The following is a 20,897-nucleotide window of genomic DNA, read 5'->3' as shown; positions in this document are numbered from 1 at the left end:
AATAAATTCATATATAAGGGTTAACAATTGAATCTTAAACTATTATTTAGGGATAAAATGTTAAACCACTATACGCTGATCAACCACAGTTAGTAGATAGTTAAACTCCTTAAATGTTTAATTGAAAATTTAATCCTTGAGTGATGTATATGAGAAAAGATTTGTTGAAAGAGATATATTAACTCAATGTGATGTTAGATTCTTGACAAAACTAGTAAATTAAATACTTTGATAATACAAGACAATATTTTCGGGTGCAATGTTTTGTTGTTAGTTTAATTTGTGTGAGGGGGGCTGAATTTTGTTGAAAGATTGAAACTTTAAAGCCACGCAATTAAGTAAGTAAATGGTGAGAAGCGAAGGGAATATTAATAAAGGGAAAGAAGAAGAGGGATTGCGTGAAGCAAAGACAGTGATTGTAGGTGACAGCATGAGCTATTAGCTTCTTCTTCCAACCGCCGCACTGGGAGAGGAGAGGCACGTGCCAGAGCAAAGCACGTGGGACAAACATATATATTCTACTATTCATGATATATGTCATATATATCTATCATCATAAGTTAATGTTTTTGTTGTTAATTCTCATCAGCTGTCAACTCTGCTTTTACTTTGCTGTTCCTCAAAATGACAGAAAAGAGAAGATAAGTGGAAGGAAGAGATGACACCAATGAAGTGGAACACTGTTGGTGCACTGTGTTTCTGTTGATAAAGTCATGCTTTCTTTCACCTCGTACAGAACCTCCTCCTGGTTCATATCATGCCCTGATTCTCCAATCTCCATGCAGTACGAGATTAAATTTCCTTCTGCGCGCCATTCTTCTTTTTACTTTTTGGACTGGCCTGGTTTTGAAGGTGACAAACGTATATAGTGGGGTTGCAATGAGTTGGGGGGAGCTTATGTGCATGAGATTACATTAGGCTTAATTCACTACAAATTATTAAAGTAATTAGAATTTAGTGTCAAGTTAAGTAGTACCCCTAACTTGCAGATACAGAGCATAGTAACTTCAAGTTAGGACATTATTTGGCCTATAGGAGGGTGACCAATTTGATCGAGGTTATGTAAACTGTGAGCAAATAAGTGTAACTCATGAACTTTTCATTGATAATTAATTTTAACGTTGACTGAATTAGGACTAATTTTTTTTAGGTAAGCAAAAATGGTATAAATAATGAAGTACAATGGGTACTTCAACCAATTATAAGGAATCAGTTAGCAGATTGCTAATTTGCAGTATACTACTTACACACAGCTCTTAAAAAGACAACATGCAAAATCAAAATAGAAAATTAGAAAGCTGCCATAAAATAGAGGGTACCAGTGTGTGCACTTTGGCAGCCCCTAACACACATCCTACAATCCACTCTGCCAATTCTGAACTAGCAAAATAAAGTACCAAGGTGGTCCACGAGAGTAGCAGTTGCAAAACACAAGGAAAACTTATCTGATTAAGTCCAGACAAGATGATACCCTCACAGAGATGCAATTACAATACACGGCTGAGCTTGCCACTCATAAATAGAATAATTAAAGCCCTTTACTTTACCTCTAAGCCAGCTCCATGATTTGAATTGGATCTCATCTATAACCTTATCAATATTCAACGGAACATTATTGAAGATATAGTTATTCCAAGAGTTCCAAATGGCCCAAATGATAGCTAGCCACACTGCCCAAGCTCCCTGCTTTTGTGATTTCGCCCACCACGGTTGAACATGTTGCAGAAAGTGTTCCTTACCGTTGTTAGGAAGCACAGTGGAAAAACCGAACCAGTTATAACAGGCCATCCATATATTTCAAGCTGCTGGACAAGAAAAGAGGAGGTGCATTGAGGTTTCTTCCTGTAGCAAACACATGGGACATCGAACATCCGCAGGTGGGGGAAGGGCATGCCGTTTGCTGAGATTTACTCTTGACTGAATTCTATCATGAAAGACTTTCCAACTGAAAGCCAGCACATTTGAAGGGACTGTAACACTCCATAAATACTTGAATGTATCTTCAATTAAATCTGGACCATGATCTTGCAAGCTTATGTAAGCTGATTGCACTGAGTATTTACCTTCCGGGTTGGCTAACCAAAGCCAAGAATCTGCAGAATTCAGGGATGGGTCGACTTATACGGGTGACGATAAATTTTATGAGTTTTTCATCAGCCGACATCCCAGGTGAGTTACGTCAGCTTAGAGTTTCCTAAGTTGTCGCTAAATTGTAGCATCGATAGCAGGACGCCAGGACCAACACTATAAATTAGGTTCACACCATACAACAACTTCAACATTGACGCTAAAATTAGCGTAAGTGATGACTTTTGTTTACTTAACCTTGACAATAGTCCGACACCAAAAACAATGTTTTTCTTATAGCGATTTAATTAAAGTCTTAAATGAGTTAAATGTGTCAAAATTATTTTGGAAATTCAGGAAGATTAAGGTTTTAGACAATTGTTTGCTTATAGCATTTTTTAAGGACAATGGAGTGTGGTGGAACCATTACCTCTATTGGGAGGTGGAGTTAGAGTCTAAGGTGTTGGGTTATTTTTAATAACCTAATATGTGGGGTTACAAATTAAGACAATTATATTTAAGCTAATAATAAATATTGGGCTGATAGTGTAGTTCAAGGTAGGAAAACCTGATTCGAACTATTTTGTATTACAGTTCCTGCATAATTTAGAAGATATAAAGCTGCCCAAACTAATTGCTTAAAGAAGTATGGGTGAGTGTTTCTCCCCTACCCAGAATTTCCTGAAGTTTAATACTAATGGGCCTGTTTGGGAAACTCTGGTCAAAGTAAAATAGTGTGCTGATAAGTAATTATAAAGGGGAGGTTATTAGATGTTTTTCAAAGCCAATTTGGAGGGTTGGGCGTTTGCAGCCGAAGCGGCAACCATTTATCATGCTCTTGTTTTATCATGAGTTCAGGATAAAAAAAAAATCAAAAATCATCATTCTTGACTGTGATTCATCTCTTGTGGTGGGCTGGATTAAAAATAGTAGGACTATGTTTGGTTGGAGGGAGGGGAAAGGAAAAGGAAAGAAAATACGAAAATCGACATTTCCGTGTTTTCTTTTATTTTCCTTTCCCTTCACCCCAACCAAACAAAGCCTAGAAGTAGACCTTGAAGCTGAAAAGATAAATGATGTGATGTGAAATGTATAGAAAAATGTAAAATTGGTGAAAATGAGATGAAAGTTAAGTAAATGTAAATGAATAAAAAATTAGACGGCAAAGCCCTTCATTGATTATTAAACATAATTCTTTGTTAATCGGATACATAAAAAATAATAAAAGAGTCTTAGAAATAGTCATGAAAAAACCTGAAATTTTGACGAAAAAAATGAAATGCGATTGTGGAGGTTGAAACCACGACAATATCACTAGCTACTCCTTTTAAGGCTAGTCTTCACCAGGAAAATTAATTTTTTAATATGTTTAACCTTACAATTCTAGAACTAGCAATGTTGTTCAACGGTGTAAAAAAAATGTTGTTCAAGATAAGTCAAGTTTCTTTAAAACTTATATAAACTATAGCAAGCAATAAAATAAAAATAAAAATAAAAATAATATATTATATATTATTATTATTAATAGCCACTCGTGCCAGGACTTCCATTAAAGAACTTATAATTTCATGCATTATTTTTTTCCTAATCAAACACCCACTCAATAGAGAATACTTATGGTTAAATCAAAAAATATATACTAGCAAGCTTTAACCACATTTTCATAATAATAATAATTATTATAATTATAATACTAATTTTTATTATTAATATTATTAAAAGTATCAAGAGGAAGCTATCAAATCCGCTAAATTTTAATTATTATTTTTACGTAGTGCAATTAATATTGTCATTATTATTATGTACCTAAAAGAAAGTATTATTATATATTAATAGTCATTAAATACACTAGCAAGCTTTAACCACTTTCCCATAGTAAATATAATAATAAAATTATTATTATTATTATTATTAATGTTATTAATTAAAATTTAAAAATATAAAAAAAGAAGCTACAAAACCATTAAATAATTAATTAATTATTATTATTATGTTTATGTTGTGCAACTAATATTATCATTAAGTACCTAAAATAAAGTATAATTACTATTATATATTAATTATTTTTTTGACGGGATTATATATTAATAGTTATTATATACACTATAAAGCTTTAACCACTTTCCTATAATAATAATAATAATAATAATAATAATAATGAATTCAAAAAAAATATAATAATAATATAATATAATATAAAATAATATAATATAATATAATATGATATAGTATAATATTAATATAATATAATATGATATGATATAATATAATATAATATAATATAATATAATATAATATAATATGATAATGATATTATTATTATTATATTATTAAATTGAGAAGAAGAAACAACTAAATATTTAAATTTATTATTATTATTACTATTATTATTATTATTATGTTTATATGGTTCAATTAATATTAATTATTATTAAGTGCCTAAAAGAAAGTATTATCAACTTGAAATTATGAAATATAATTTCATAATTTTAATGAAAAATGACTTTTATTATCTCATATATTTATATAAGATGTTCAATCAAAAACATATATTTTACTAACCTGATTTATTTATTTGACTAAAGAAAATATAGAAAATAAATTATTATAAAATATAAAGAAAAGCCATGCATATGAGAAAATAAATAGTGAGTTTAATATCTCCACGTTGAATTCATTGAATTTATCTCTCCACATTTATAAATATATCCATTTGTGCAAGAGTGATTTTTATATTATAAATTATTTTAAATTTATAAAATATTGTCTAAGTGTAGTACAAATTGTTTTTTTTAAACAAGTGTTGTACAAAATGTTAACATTATAAAAAAAATTACTAACAAATAATAAATTATAAAATGAGAAAATAATATATTAATGAGTTTTCCTTGAGATGATTATTAGGGTTCATACAAGGAAAGTTATTCAACATTAAAAGAAAAACATTTATTCCTCAATAATTCTCTCTCTCTCTCTCACACACACACACACATATATATATATATATATATATATTTGTATTGTTTAACATTTTAAAATATACACTTATAAATAAGCTTAAAAGAAGTAGCTAGTGATCTTAATCTGTATCATATCTTACAAAATGGATGCGAAATCAGATCCAAGAACCAATGTGACTACAACCAAAGATGAGGTCCTCCTTTCTCACAACATCGACCGCCAGCTCTTCTCACGCTTGGTGGTGGAACTTGAACGTGAAACCAATCAATCCTCACATGTTATGGCCTTCATCTTGTGGGTTGAAAAGAAGAGTCTCCTAAAAGTGGTGGAAAGCGTGCTCAAACGGCCGACCACTTATCTTAGCCTCCTCGCAAATGAGGTTATCACGCTCATGGCTTGCATTGAAAGTGTTGATTTTCCTTATGCTGATGCTAATGAAAGTCCCTTGCCTTTGATCCAGAGCCTAATGTGCAAAGAAATCAGACTTCGATACTTTCATTCTAATCGCATGGCAATCAGCAGTGAAGTGACCCAAATACTCAATGATGTATGTTTAAGTGCTTTCACTGACATAGTGCCCCAGGTGCAACATGCAAAAGCTCGAAAGGAAAAAATTTATCATGTTGAAAATTATTATGGGCCAGTGCCCTACAATCCTTATCACATGCAACAGGTAGTTGGGGATAGATGAGTGTCCAATAAATGAGGAAGTCACTGAGAAAAATTTTCCTAATACAATAGTATTGTAATTTTATATTTGTATCACTTAATATTTTTAGACCACCTTCTTTGATTAAGCATGGTTAATTTTGTTTAACATGTCAACTTTTTTCCCCTCACCTAATTTTTCTGGTTTTGTCACCACAGGTTGTGTATTGTGTTCCTGCTCCTGGGGTTGAATTTGTGCCCCAACAAGTTGTTGTAAAAGTGCCACATTCGAATGAATTGGGACATTCTGAAGCTCATCATGATGATAATCAAGTTGAAACATATGATGCTTTAGAAAAAATGAATTTAAGTAAAGATATCATTGAGGATTTAGCCAAGTTAGGGTTTACTGAGGTTGATGATGATGTTACTAGAGCTGCTGCTGCTAGAGGCAAGGGAAAGGAGGTGACTCGAGATGAAAGGCATGTATAATGTTGAGATCATGGACCATGTATAATTTATGTCATGGATTCTCAGTCCTGTTGTTGCTTGGTGTTTTTATTTATTTCGGTTTTTTCCTAATCGAGCTCATTGTCTTGAGTAGCTTACTTGAATTTTGGTGGTTTTTTCTATTTTTCTTTGGCTAGTTGATTGGGTTTTATTGCTTCTAGTTTGGGTGTAATATCTTAGGGTTTTCTTGCTGGTTTTTTTTATTTTCCGGCCATGGGTTTTGGGTTCGGATCTGATCCAGAGACCGCCGACAGAGGGTGGTCGATCTCCCTTTTCTCGCCTCTGTTTTCCCTTTTGTCAGTGGTTTTCTTTGTTCGTGCTTATGCCACATGGGTTTTGCAATTCTTATCATGTGGTGGATGTCCCTACAAGAACAAGTGATTTGGATGCTTATGCCACATGGATTTTTTAATTCTACTCCCATGGTGGCCTGTTCAGTTTGTCCAGGGATATGAGAAGGTTGTGGCTGCCTTTATGGTTTGATCAAGAAGCTTCTGTTTTGGAAGGTGTTTGTGGTGTTTATTTGAAGGATCACAAAAGTAAAGGCCCCCGTGTGTATACTGTGTTGTGTTCTGATTGCTAGGTTTCATCTTGCTTGTGGAGAAGTATTGCCAAGGAGTCAACAGTGGCGGTTCTGGCCCCCGTGTTCTAATTGCTAGGTTTAATCTTATGAATTTTTTAAAATAGATCCTGTATCAAATTTCTCACAAGTTCCACCCCAGTCATTCATGTAGAAAATTATGATATCTAGATTTTTAAAATGGAGTCTTTGGATCTTTAGGAAGCTATAGAAGAGGATTATGAAGTTATTCCGTAAAAAAAAATTCCCACCATGGCCTAAATCAAGAATTATAAAGAGAAAAAAAAATCAGATAACATGTATTTTCACAGATGTTTCAACCATCATCTTCACTAGGATCATGATTTTATAAACAACAAAGGCAATTTGGGATTATGGGGTTCAACCATGCATCTTTTTCTTTCATGAAAATTCTTGAAAGGTTAAAGTTACCTTAGGAAAATATTGTTGTTCATTGTTAATTTGCTGTCAAGCAGAACACTATATACTTGCTTTGGATATGAAAAGTACATAATTAACCAATATATACTTAAATGATCTTCAAGCATGTCGGTTACTTTAGTTAGCAAGGCTCAAGAAAAACCCCTGAACGTAAAAGAAGACTAACATTCTTTTCTTTTCCTGCTTCAAAAAGGCCTTCCTCACTCGTGTTCATGTTGCTTTTGGTCAAATCGGTTTCTTTAATTTTGGGTATCTTTTGAAAGCAAAGTACCCTATTATGAAGAAAGGTGCCATGTCCTAATTGATTGTTTGATTTCCATGTAGGCCGCATTTGTAATAGTTTATGAGTTTATCTTTTAATTAGTATAAACATTTATACAATTTTTTAGGTAACTTATTAAAATATACTTTTAATCAATTTATAAGATATTTTAAACTTAATTTTATAATTAAATACACTCATATTAAAATTAACTTAATTATGAATAAACGTTTATTTTTATTATATATAACCTAGCTATTTATAAGTTTATTTTAATAAAAAAATTAAATTAGCTTATAAATAAATGTGTATATGATAATTGTTTAGTGTTATTTTTTTAAAGTTAAAATAGATATTATATAAATAAGAAATGTTGAGAAACAACCCCTCTCAACATGAGTATAGTAACCTAGCCAGCATAACACCAGACAAAATTCAGCTCGTATAGCAAAAACCTCTCAAAGAACTCGCACGCACAAGAGCGTGTTAAAAACCTAGTAAAAACTTCAAGCGACTACTCCTCTAAAAAGATGTTCATAAAAGTCGAAAAACGGCGACAAATTCGACTGAAGGAAACAACCAAGCCGCTCGACACCCACAACAAAGACCAATCCAAAAGAGCAGGCCAAAAGCCCCAACAGATAAAACCAAACCATGTTATATAGATGATACCTAAAAACCAAGAAAAAAACAAACATAAATACATCAATGATAGCACAGGTTCTAAAGATAGTTTCCAAACTCGTAGCAGTGGCACAAAAAGGGATCACTCATCCAAACTCGTGTAGAAACCAAGACGCTAAGGCCGGAAGGCAACCGTAACCACAACGAACGATCTACACAAAACAAGGACCGACGACCAACAACCACACATGATCCAACCAGCCGCACCACACCAACTTTCACCGACACGAGTCAACTATATCTAGCGTACCCCAAAACCACCGTTGCCATTAAACCTCAGGGCAAAAGCAAAACTATTTTTTTAAACACACTTATAATTTATGTCAAAAGAATTGATATCTCATGAGCGGAAAATGGCTCTTGCATGCAATGGAAGCATAAGGGGGAAAGGATCTTAATATAATAAAAAGCTAGAGCCACTAGATTTATAGATACCTTGACTAGAATGAATTAACAACCGATAAAAGTGATTGTTTAAATTTCATGATTGATTTGGTCCAGGCCCTTTCTTTGACCCATTTAATTTCAAGTCCTTTAACATCACCTTCCTTTTCATAATTTGGACTAAAGTTCATTAGCCTCATAAATTATTGTACTTAAGCAGCTAATTTGCCGCTTGTCCAGGTGACATCCTGTGGTTCAAAACACAATTATTCAAACTGAAATTCCTGTGTAAGTAATCATAATTGAGTTGTATATTATTTTTTGTAATACCCAGGTGTTGACCGCACGGGTGAAGGGAACTCGTGGGGTCCTCAATTATATTACACTCTTGATGGTGCATTATATATTGTTTTTGCTATCAAGTATCAAGAGATCAAGCTTAGGCATGAGTAATTTATGTCTCCGAATGATAACTCAAGTGGTAAAAGATAGGTGATATAAGGTTTTGGGAGGGTGAAGGGTCCAGGGTTCGAACCATAATAATGATTAATTTACTAACATTACTAACAACTAACATTTGTCCATAAAAAATGTGTATCAGTATAAGTTGACATGAAAATATATTTATCTCAATTTATAATATGATTTTTTTCACACTTTTTATTTTTATTTTAAAATGAATGCTAACATATTAACACTACCCACGATCGAATAACCAAACCACTATAAGATAACGGAGAATTAGCAGCGGTTAATTTGCTCATTTAGCGGCGGTTGTTGCAACCGCGGCTAAATATAGACTAGCGGCGGTTCATCGAATTATACTAGATTTGGCTCTAATATCGTTTGCGACAAGAGTAGAGCTCAATGACGGAGCTTGTGTGTGTCGGCGGCGAAGGGCACGGTGGAGGAGAAAGCAGTGGAGAGGGAAAAAGAGAGAACCCTAAGGAATGGAGGAATGGAGAAGACGTAATGAAAATTAGAGCTCCACTCAAATTGAGATGACGCATAACGTCGGTTACGATCTTCGTTAATATTTTAAGAAAATTGTCATCTTTACGTCAGTCCTATCCACCGCTAGTCACAATATTAATTTAATTTATGATCCCTTATCCAATTTTTGCTGTTTAATTTGAAACCACTCCCATTAACAATAAACACCACAGTTTGCCTTTTACTTAGCGTCGCCCAACGTAACTGACGACAAACTTTAGTTTAGTGGCGGCTATTATCAACCACTGCTAATTATCTGACGCTAAATTTACCATGGCAGTCAATGTTAATAGAACTATCTGTTTAATGTTTTTGAGTGTATTAGTAAAATTGATTTCATTGGTCAAGAATGGGATCCACTTAGCAAAATAATTGTTTGGTTCTGCGCGCATTAAACATAATTTAAATTTAGAGGTTTTGCAACTCAATTTTATAACATTGCTCATAACTATTTTTTCATAAATCATTTGACTTTGGCAGACGTTTACTATACGTGATTTTTATTGAATAAATTCTGATTCCGTTAACGCTTACTCAAACACAATTTAATATATTAGAAAATGTGGTATCCCGTACCACACTAAAAAACACCATCGGTATATTTATCAAAAGGGGTTGTCTAACCCAGACTTTATCATGGGTCATTTAAACAACCCCTTATCAAAAGAAAAATGATATGTGGAGTATCTAATTGTTTAAAGATCTAAGTATCATTAAAATATAGGATGCCTTAGATTAAACTTACATTAGTTAGCAAAGTTACAATATAATATACTTTAATTTTCTTTCAAATTATCTATCTTCTTTAAAGTGTGTATTTTTTAAAAAATTTATGATAATTGGGTGTTAATGTGTTACTCATATTTTCCTTTTCAATCTTGAGCCGTATGAAAGTTGGAATCACCTAATATTACTAGTATTTTTTTTTGAAGAAACCTATATTACTAGTAGGTATCCAACTATATATCATTCGCAGTCGCACTCTCTCGTTCTTTGCTCATCACCCACTAATTTATACAAGAGTCATCACGCGGCATAGTAAAAACACACATAATGACCCAATTTAAGACAAGTAAAGGAACCTTGGAGATTCACGTCATTCTCTAGCACCAAGTCGATTACTCCCTTATGCGTTTTTTGGTAGCTTGTAGTAAAGAATGGGAATCCAAAAGTCCATGTCATTTTCAACTCTTGTGTGATTGAAAGAAAGAGTTGGCGTCTTTTCCCCTCCACGCAGCTTTAAACACGCAGTGCCAAATACATAGACACACTCCCCTCGACACACGTTTTCTTCTCCTTTATACAAACCCCTCATAATTCACAGTTCCTTATTCAACAAAATTAAATCCTCTTTAATTTCAAGATTCTTACATATATCCTCTGCTCCAAATCAAAACCTTCCTTCATGTCTCACACCATCACTCTCTCATGAGGTTGAACTTGTTTAGATAGAGAGAGAAAGAGGGCAAGGGGGAAAATCTAGCAAGCAAATGAAAGGAAAGTGAAGGTGTTGAGGATAATACTACTAAGCTAGAGGGGTTATCACATGTTTGCTTCACGCAAACACCTAAATGTTTGGGTTAACCCCTTTTCTCCCAAGTACGCGTGGCTTTAAAGATTTCTTCTAGCCTTTTCATACCCATCATTCAAATTAAAATACTATAACCCCACCAACACCCTATAACTCCTCCTACAAACACCACCATTCCCCTCTTCTTCTTCTTCTTCTCCCCCTCCTCCTCTTTGTTCCTCTCTTAATTTCTCTCTCCTTCAAATGCCAACCATTTCACAAACCTTAATTAGTTTCTTGACCTAATTACAAGCATTTCGATCTTAACCAAACTATCTTACAGCCGATAGTAGTGAGATTAATTTCTCGCCCTATGAATTACAAGTCTTTCAATACCTTTCCATAAAAAGTTGCAATCATAGGCTAATTACAAAAAAAATTAAAGACGAGCATGAACTCTAGTTGTAGCAATAGTGGTGGTGGTGGCTGTGGTGTTGGTCCTTGTGGCGCGTGCAAGTTCTTGAGGAGGAAGTGTGTGCCGGGTTGTGTATTTGCGCCATACTTCGATTCGGAACAAGGTGCAGCTCACTTTGCGGCTGTTCACAAGGTTTTTGGAGCCAGCAACGTTTCCAAGCTGCTACTTAACCTGCCGGAGCAGAAGCGTCTTGATGCGGTGATCACCATTTGTTATGAAGCGCAGGCAAGGATGAGAGACCCTGTGTATGGTTGTGTTGCTCATATCTTCGCTCTTCAGCAACAGGTAAATTAATTAATTATATTGATTACTTAACTAATATTGGTTGAATAATTAGAATTTTCTTTTGAATGTTTATAAATAGAATACTTTAAATCATGTGATTCTGGATAAGGATGACGATGTTCTTGGCATGTTTAATTTTGGGTTTCTTATCAGTATAAGCCAGCTATGGTGCTATAGGTGAATCTTATGTAGAATGTTGTCAGCTCTTTGGGACTCCCCTTTTTCTTCTTCACTTAGAATAGAGTGCCTTAATAACAGAAAATTTAGACAAGTCCATAGATTGTAGGATATAAACTTACTATTTATTTAATTTATATAATTAGTACTTGCCATCAATTGCAAAGCCATAGAATGTAATGTAAACCTCCCCCCTTGTTTTAGTCAAGCATTGAAATTTGAAAAGGAGATTTTTTCATTTTATTTTACTACTATCATACACAACTTTCTTTGTATAGCCAGAGGACTGATGAAAGTATATGGGATCCGTTAATTTTTATTTTTTAGGGACATCTTTTATACTCCAAAAAAACACATTTTTTCAGTGTTACACAACTTTCTTACTATTTAAAGTGTATTTTTATTTTATTCGACATTATTATGAAACTATGTTTTTTCTAAGTAGAAAGTTATTCAGTCAGTAGTATTAAAAAAATAGAGGTAATTAGCATAAAAAAGTAGAGGTACCCTCCAATTTGTAGTAATGCTTTAATTTGTGCCCATTGAAAGAGGAACTTAATTGGGTTTGAGACTTTGAGGGTTTGGGGAAAGAGGAAACAAGGTAGAGAGGCATGGAACATAGGGGGGGACAGTTTCTATGCTTTTTACTGAAATCCATAACACTTTGTTGATTAAGAAATGATGATGTGGTCGGCAGTTAATAGAGTCAAGAGTCTATAGATTGGATTGAACAACGTTTTGGTTTTGTGCTGGTTTTAGGGGAGATGGTCGGTTAGTTTCTTGGGTTTTGTTTGCCAATTTTGATAGGGGCAGTACGTTTTCTGTCCCTATTAAATTACCTCATTAAGTTCTTTTAATGTCCCAGTCCTTTTAATTTGAGAAAAAAAAACTTTATTAAAAAATGCACAGCAATCTCACCCACCTTTATTAAAACTTTGAAAATAGAGATGAACTTTGAGAAAGTGAAGGAACCATCAAACTAGCAAATCTTCCTTAATAAAATTGTAAAAAAAAAAACACATTAAAAGATACAAAATAAGAAACACATATTAAGAGGGCGACACCATCTGAGCAAACTTCATGCCTGATTGTTTCCCTATTAAAATGTCACTTCTTGCCCTAGTCAAAATGTCATAAGGCTTTGACAAGTCAAAACTCCACCGACAGCAACATCAGCTTTCTCCCTGTTAGCTCAGCACCAACGTCATCCACTGTTGTAATCACACTGAAACTTTCAACATGAAGTTTTTTTCTTTTTTTCTCATTTCTCAGCTTTCTTGGGCCTTCCCCTAACCCTAGATGGTTTCACTTGATCCCGAGGTAAAGAAATGCTCAAAGCACCCTCTAAAGAAGAAGCAGTGAGCCGCTCAACAAAGCCAGGATCATGGGAAACCTCTAGAGTGAAAGAGAGAGAGGATCAATAGCAACACAAAGTTCATCAACACCTTCAAGCTCGGCAACAATGTAGCTCAAAAAAATAAATATCATGGAAGAACATTGTGGAGGGAAACATGGGACGTAGAGCAATCTCTAGAGAGTCCAACAATCATCGTTTATTCATCCTTAGATAAAGGCATCATTCGTCGGTCCTCCATTTCCCTATTAACAACATAAACCCCATCAAGCTCTGACAACATTTGAGCTCTATATGCAGTCGATCCTAGATCATAAAACCTATGCCGTAGGAATCTCGCCAAATCCAACGATAAGAACATTCCACCCAAACGAAAAAAAAAACCATTAGGAGGTTAATCGCTTGAGAAGCCATCTATAATGAAGAAAACCTAACCAACTCATAATGATATATCCTCCCAAATTTCTTGTGCCTTTGGACGAATACATTTACAACCCTCACAATTGGGGCAAAAAGCCCACAAAATTGATGGTAATCGACGCAATCTAGGATTCCGTCGCCAAAAAGGGTGAAGATTGACTGGAAATTAACGTCTTTTTCTATCTTACGATCCTGGCCTTCGTCGCTCGCCATTTCACCATCGAGATAAACACTTCTTCTTCCTCTGACTCGAGTCGACGTCGTCACTCGCCATCTGCATCACCTTCCTCTTAAAAAGCACCGCTCTCATAAGAGCCGACATCAGTTGGGTGGTGAACCTTAGCAGAGCAAATGTGTGGCTCTCCATTCACCCCTGATTTCTTGCTCGCCATATATACATTGGTCTATTGTTCAAAATTATGTAAGGATATCTTTTTTTGGTACATCAGAAAGATAAATTACACCCTCAAGGGATTCATCCTTGGACCTCTCCAACCCACATGTCACTCAGCTCTTACCACTTAAGTTATAATTCGGGGACTATGTAAGCATATATAAATATAAAGGCTAAATATAAATTCTAATAAAGGCAAATTATGAATTCCGAACAATTAATAAGAAGTTCTAAAGAATAATATTTCAAACACGAGTAGACGGTTTAATTTACGCTCGTTCACCATTTCCTTTTACTGTTTATTTTAAGATAATTTTTTTAGTGCCTATCTAAAAATTGAGGAGTTTCATACCTTTTATGTCCCTTCGGGGAATGATGTCCCTTCGGGGACATCCGATAATCTTGAATGATTATTTCTCTTCTGAAATAAATTTTCATAATTTACTATCTTATCATAAATATTTTAAACAATAGATTGAAAAATATAACACAATTTTTTAAGGTATCGAAATCACACCCCTATCTATTAAAATATCTTATTTACTTATATAATCACTAGCCCCCGAAGGATAACTTAAATGGTAAGAGCTAGAAACATAAGGGTTGAGTGAGATGAAGGGTGGATGGTCCAGAGTTCGAACTCTGAGGATGACTAATTTACTAACATTACTAACAAATAACATTTTCCTATAAAAAACTTATACAATCACTAATTAGCTAATCCCTATGGACTCCTAATTGACCACTTTAATAAATTTCTGATTTTCAAACAATATTAATCATTTTCAAAATATACTACTGGTATAATGAAGTTTACTACTTTTTTTTTTATACATGGGAGAAGAAGTTTAATACTAGTACTCTAATCATACTATTGATCAGTTTATTTCCCCCAAAATTACTTGGTTCCTTCAATACATTTGTTTTATAACCTCGAGAAGTTTGGTTTTAAAGTCACGCTTTCATACTTGTCATTCATAAGTTCATTCACTATCATAAAACTCAACATTTTTGTGTACAATGTCGTAATAAGTAGGTCCTAATCTTTTTATAATTATACATATCAACCTCTCATGATGATGTTCCTTAGTCAAGAACCAACTTGGAGTTGTGAGTTGTCCCTTTTTATTAAGGCAAATGTATCTAATTTTTATTTTGGTTATTAAAAAAATGCATTCTAGTAGTATATAATTGGGATAAAAATACGTAAAAAAGAAGCCTCTCCAAATAGCTTTTAAATACATACTATTTCATTTGTTTCAGAATTAACTGTCCATATAAGCAGAATTTTTTTTTCTTCATAATAATTGTTCACTTAGATGTAGTAATTGATTCTTACAAATAATAAACTTATCCACTAACTTTTCATGCTCGTGACCTTTTTGACTTCTTTAATTTGTTTCTTCAGGTTGTGAGTTTACAAGGAGAACTCTCCTACTTACAAGGTCAACTTGCCACAATAGAGTTACACCAACGACCACCACCTTCTCCGCCACAAGCAACCATAGCTCCTCCTCTTCCTCCTCCGCTGTTTTCAATAGCCAACCTCCCATTAGCTCCTGCCTCTAACATGCAAGTCGCATATGACTTATCTTCACTTTTTGAACCCATGGGCCAAAGTTCTTCATGGCACATGCATCATAGGCCCGTAGACTCACATCAATGTTTTGGTAGTGCCACTAGTAGTGGTGGTGGTGGTGATCTTCAAGCATTGGCCCATGAGCTGTTGCATAGACATGGATCTGCCCCAGTTGCATGCTCAAATGCCTCGTCATCTTACTCGCTTTCCAAATGATCAATATTGATTTGATGCTCTTTTCTTCAGTTGATATATGGAATTTTCAATGTTTAATATTGGGAAAGTATTACGATCATGGTTCTTTAATTCAAAATGGTCTTTCTTTCTGCTGGGAATTTAATTTTAAGAATGTTGTGATTGAAAAGACAATCACCCATTGAAGTCGTTGAATGTTCTAAATTTTATAAATTTCTTACGGGTGGAGACTCTCATGGTGTGAGAGGTATCTCGGTTATGAAATGAGAGGAAGCGTGTGAGTTTATCCTTTTATAACCACATTGGATGAGAAGTAAATTAACCACATTAATGAAAGACACCACGTCTTTCACCCAAAACCTTAAAGCAAAGAATGGATGAGTCTTTTCACTTATATATAGTTCAACACTCTCCTTTTTATTTAATATGAGACTTGTTTATTTTATTTATTATTCCCACTGGTTCCCAATAGAGACTAATTGTTTGAGTGTGTTTCATATATGTAGAGAATCAAACTCTTTAACGAACTCTCTTGACAAAGGGGAATATTATTCACAAAGGGGAATATTATCCACAAGGCGCCTTCTGGACTATTGTGGGTGAGTTGTAAAATCATCTTGTCTCTTTCCTAATTGAGAAGGATGTTTTCAATACCTTTCATTATTAATGAATGATGTTTCCCTTTAAAAATTGTAACTGTATAGTCTCATACTTATATAGTCTCGAGACACTTGTTGTTCTACTATGAGATTGGTTCATTCATGTGTCCCTTTGCCTAGAAGCTTTGCCCGGAGTCACTCCTTGCCCGTGCCTTCTCAAGACAGTCGATCGCTCCCCATCCATGTCATATATGAATGTCACATGCATGAAGCGATTGACCTGTTTCTTGTAGTGCTACTTTGGCTACCGTACAATCAATACAAGGTAAAAAGTTTGCACGAAAGTCTTACTTCAAAAATTGGTTGCCAAAAAGGACACAAATAAAACAAAATCTTGTCTGCAAAACAATACACATAACAAGCATATTCATTCGACTGGTAACCAATGGTCTGGCCACATAATGTTTCCAATGGTTTATAAGCATATTTTCTTCATTAGGTGTGCAGAGCCAAATCATCAATCTTTCAAACCAGAATCTGCATGCATAACAGGCTTGCAGAAATTAATTAATGTGCAATCTAAAACATAATTGACATTTAACAATGACAAAAGCATACAAGGGTCAATATAAAACTTACAAATGGATACAAAAAGACGAAGGTTCAAAGCTACTGTTTGGGAAAAGCAGAAGCCAAGAAGCTTCTAAGAAAATACATTAGAATCAATTTGTTGGATGTTGGGGAAGATTTCCCTTAAGATGGCGGCATAGTTGGATAACTTAGCCTGCAAGAAAAGAGCAAGACTAGTTGTTAAGAAATACATCATTCAACTGAAATTTAATGGAAAGAACACCGTGATAATTTAGGCAAGATACTTTTATGTATGTTTGTATTAGGGTTGTGTGTGTAGTGAGAGGATATGAAGAGCTAATTTTGAACGTTGGTTCATGGTTTTGTAGTCAAGATGAATTCTCCTCTCCACAGTAGAGTATTCTCTCACCTTATTCTCTCTATCCCCCCCCCCCCCCTCTTTGTATGTGAGGGTGTCAATACAAGCTGCCCACTAAAAACCTAATACTTGGGGGGACCCAAAAGGGATGAAAGGATCTGTCCTGAAACTACAGAAAATTTCAACAAACAAATGACACTTTAACAAATTCTCCAGCCAAATCCCAAATGTCATACATAGTACAGAAATGCAACAATGTGTTGGAAAAAACCACAATCACGTGAATAAGCATCATGATTAAAAGAATGAAGCTTTTCAATGACCTCATTGCTACTTGCTAGAGGAAATGGGGGCTAATATGCTCTTAATGAAACTCAGTGGAAGACTATCCTGACTATATGCTCATCCAAAATCAAATGATAGCTGAAACTAATGAATTACTCGACCCAAATAGTAAATGAAGCTCATAATGTATTGAAAAGGCCATTATATAGCCCAATCTTGTAATATAATCATTTCATTAAAAAATGTAAATTTTGTAAGGATAAAAATAACCGTACACATGGGTTATTTTCTAGATAGATGGTGGTAAGCTTCTCTGTTGAACCAGCGACAGCCTCATCAAATCCTTCGAGTGAGTCTATTTGGTTGTCATTAAGCCACAAATCTTCTAACCTGCAGTAGATCAAACGAGGCAATGAACTCGCAACACAAGACCGGAAAATATTATCAGCAGGGGAGGAATCAGAGAAATAGACATACTGCGTCAGATTCTGAATGTCATCCACAGAGGTTAACTTATTTGATGACACATCTAAAACACGGAGATTGACTAAAGATGACAGACCTTCCATTTTTGTGATACCATTATGGCTCAAGTAGAGTTCTTCCAGAGCTATACAACCCTGTATCCCTAAAAAGTTAGCAACTACAAATGAAATCAATATCAAAAGAAGACTTGCAAGTTGCAACCCACCCCATCCAGCAATTCATCAACATGTTCAAATTGACTATTACTTCTCTAAAGCTTTACTTGATTGAAATTTAAAAATGAATGTTCTCCTAAACCAACATTGAAGATAATGAAATAGTAGGCAACAGAATCACCTCAAGTCCAGTCATGGAAGTGAGACGATTGCTTTGCAAACTAAGCTTCTTAATGCATTGCAGACCACACAAGTTCACAGCTTTAATTCGATTCCGTCCAAGCCAAAGCTCCTGCAAATTCACCAGGCTAGCCAAATTCTCCATAACCTGAATCACAAACCGAATCGAAAAATCAAAAACCTTACAAAACCAAACCGTGTCATCCACATTCATTCATTTCACTAACCCGTAATTTGTTAGAACCAAGCTCGAGAATCTGCAATTCATGGAAGTGATCAATCTCCTCAATCTTAGCTACTTCATTTTTCGATACATAGAGTTCCTTCAGCGTATCGGAAACCTTCGACAACCCGTGCAGCGAAGTGATTTGGTTGAACGAAACATCGAAAACGAAAAGCTTCTTGAATATGCTAACATCTGGAATGTTCCTCAATTGATTATCCCGCAGCACGAGCTCCTGCGTCAAAAATGAAAAATCAGATACACAAACAAACGGTGATTTAGGGTTTCAGCGAATCGAACGCGATGAACGTTGAGTGAGGGAGGTTTGTACCTGGAGCGAGGAGAGGGTGGTCCAGGAAGAGAGAGGGTGGATTGCGTCGTCGGCGAAGAGATTCTGCCGGAGGGAGAGTTTGTTGAGATTGGAGAGGTTCGCTATGCGAGGGTCGAGGGTGGTTAAGCGATTCGCGGTGAGGTCTAACTCGGTGAGGTTTGGGGGTAACTCGACCGAGTCTAGGTCGTGAAGCTGGTAGCTGGTGAGATCCAGAAGCGTCGATGAAGGATCGTCTTCGGCTTCAGGTGGTGGTGGTGATGATGCGATTTCCACTGCTTCTTTCTCCTCCATAGATGAGAGTGGTGTTCTTTCTAGCACGAACAATGTGGGAGGAATGTCGCAGTTTCTGGTTTGCGTTTGGGAGGAAAGGGCGAAACTTTTTCCCAGCATCTCCTATTACTTCAATTCCGAAAATAACCTCAGTTTTTTTTTTCTCCAAAAACTCGTCATAAGTTCGGATTGTAGGCTGCAACTCGCCTGCAAGAAGCCGGAGCCAGAATTGCTAGTCGGTGAGCCATACGGCGGTGAATTCGTTCCTGGGCCTTGTATACACCGTCTGTCACACTATGGGAGTTGGATATGCCCATGGCCATTACCTTAACCGCAAGGATGGGCTGCCCCTATTTGAAAATTGTAGTTGTTTTTCAATGAGTGACTTTCCTAAATGTTCTCACCTTTAGAAGCCCTAATTTGTTTTCTAACAAACGACACCTTCTTAACATAAACTAGTTTTCTAATTAACCTTTCAAAATTTAGTTTTGGGAATTATAATTTTGCTTATAGAAGATAATTTCGAAACCTAGTAAAAATTATACGTTCTAAAAACCAAATTCCAGAAGATTGTTAAAGTGAGTTGCATTTTTTGAATGACAGGACTTGAAAACAGTATTTTTGGTAAAGTTTAAGAAATTAGACTGGTTGAGACACTGATGTAAATGTTCAACTATGATTTGATATAAGTTGAACATTTGAACCAGTGTTTCGACCAATCTATTTTTTAAACATTCGTAGCTATAAACTTATGAAAGAAACCTCAAACTTATGTTCATAGTCATCCCCACACAACCTCCAAGGTATGTAAGATTGACACTTCCATAAACTAAACCGTTAACATTAAATTTCACTTATCCTGATAGAGAAAAACTCCAACCGACCAAATTTTTCTGATGCGTTAGAGTGCTAACAACCCCTACTCTGCAACCGAGTAGGCTACAAATGTGGTGGAACACTTGTTATCGATCCATGTAAATAACTTCATGAAACTTAAACTATTCTACTTGAAACACAATTTATTTCTATCTTTTAAAATAATCTAAAGCAATATACTAAATATACTAAAGAGATGGAACAATGTTAAGAATTGTTAGGAAAGTTCTCCAAAAATCAAGACTTAGAAATCCATATTAAAGAAACTTAGGTCAGAATTATCTATATGTTATGAGCATTGTTGAGGTTACCTTTTTGGATCGCCCAAAAAATTGATTTTAAGATCAAAGTTAATTATTAAATGCGAGATCTTAAATTAGTTCGTCGAATTAAAATTAATTGTAAGAATCTTCAACAAGAAACAAAACACATAAATGTGAAATAAACTTATACACTAAACACATGCTAACTAAATTAAGAAATAAGGTTATAAGCTACTCTGCCACGTTCAAAAAAAAAAAAGAAAAAAAAAAGGTTATAAGCTACTCGAATAATTTATAAACATTGCAATCTCAGTTTAATATGAAACTAAAATCTAAACTTAGAAATGTAATATTTTATTAA

At 34.7% G+C, this 20,897-nt stretch overlaps 2 protein-coding genes across 2 annotated transcripts; one reads left to right on the top strand and one right to left on the bottom strand.

Moving 5' to 3' along the window:
* Positions 1-10,782: 10,782 nt before the first annotated feature.
* Positions 10,783-16,396, top strand: LOC130746654 (LOB domain-containing protein 30-like). The gene is made up of 2 exons (XM_057599350.1): positions 10,783-11,800; positions 15,554-16,396. The coding sequence occupies exons 1-2, from the start codon at positions 11,492-11,494 to the stop codon at positions 15,938-15,940; spliced, it is 696 nt and encodes a 231-aa protein (XP_057455333.1). The 5' UTR covers positions 10,783-11,491; the 3' UTR covers positions 15,941-16,396.
* A 455-nt stretch (positions 16,397-16,851) lies between these two features.
* On the bottom strand, positions 16,852-19,749 carry LOC130746653 (protein phosphatase 1 regulatory inhibitor subunit PPP1R7 homolog). Its single transcript, XM_057599348.1, has 7 exons — positions 19,128-19,749; positions 18,801-19,031; positions 18,575-18,721; positions 18,230-18,372; positions 18,028-18,142; positions 17,158-17,302; positions 16,852-17,055 (listed from the first exon to the last, which is right to left on the bottom strand). Exons 1-6 carry the CDS (start codon positions 19,515-19,517, stop codon positions 17,222-17,224), a joined length of 1,107 nt encoding a protein of 368 aa, XP_057455331.1. The 5' UTR covers positions 19,518-19,749; the 3' UTR covers positions 16,852-17,055; positions 17,158-17,221.
* Positions 19,750-20,897: the final 1,148 nt, after the last annotated feature.

The sequence above is a fragment of the Lotus japonicus genome, chromosome 3 (genome assembly GCF_012489685.1).
Source record: "Lotus japonicus ecotype B-129 chromosome 3, LjGifu_v1.2".
Lineage (NCBI taxonomy): Eukaryota > Viridiplantae > Streptophyta > Magnoliopsida > Fabales > Fabaceae > Lotus > Lotus japonicus.
The sequence above is the reverse complement of the archived record's forward strand: the minus strand, read 5'-3'. Positions and strand labels throughout refer to the sequence as shown.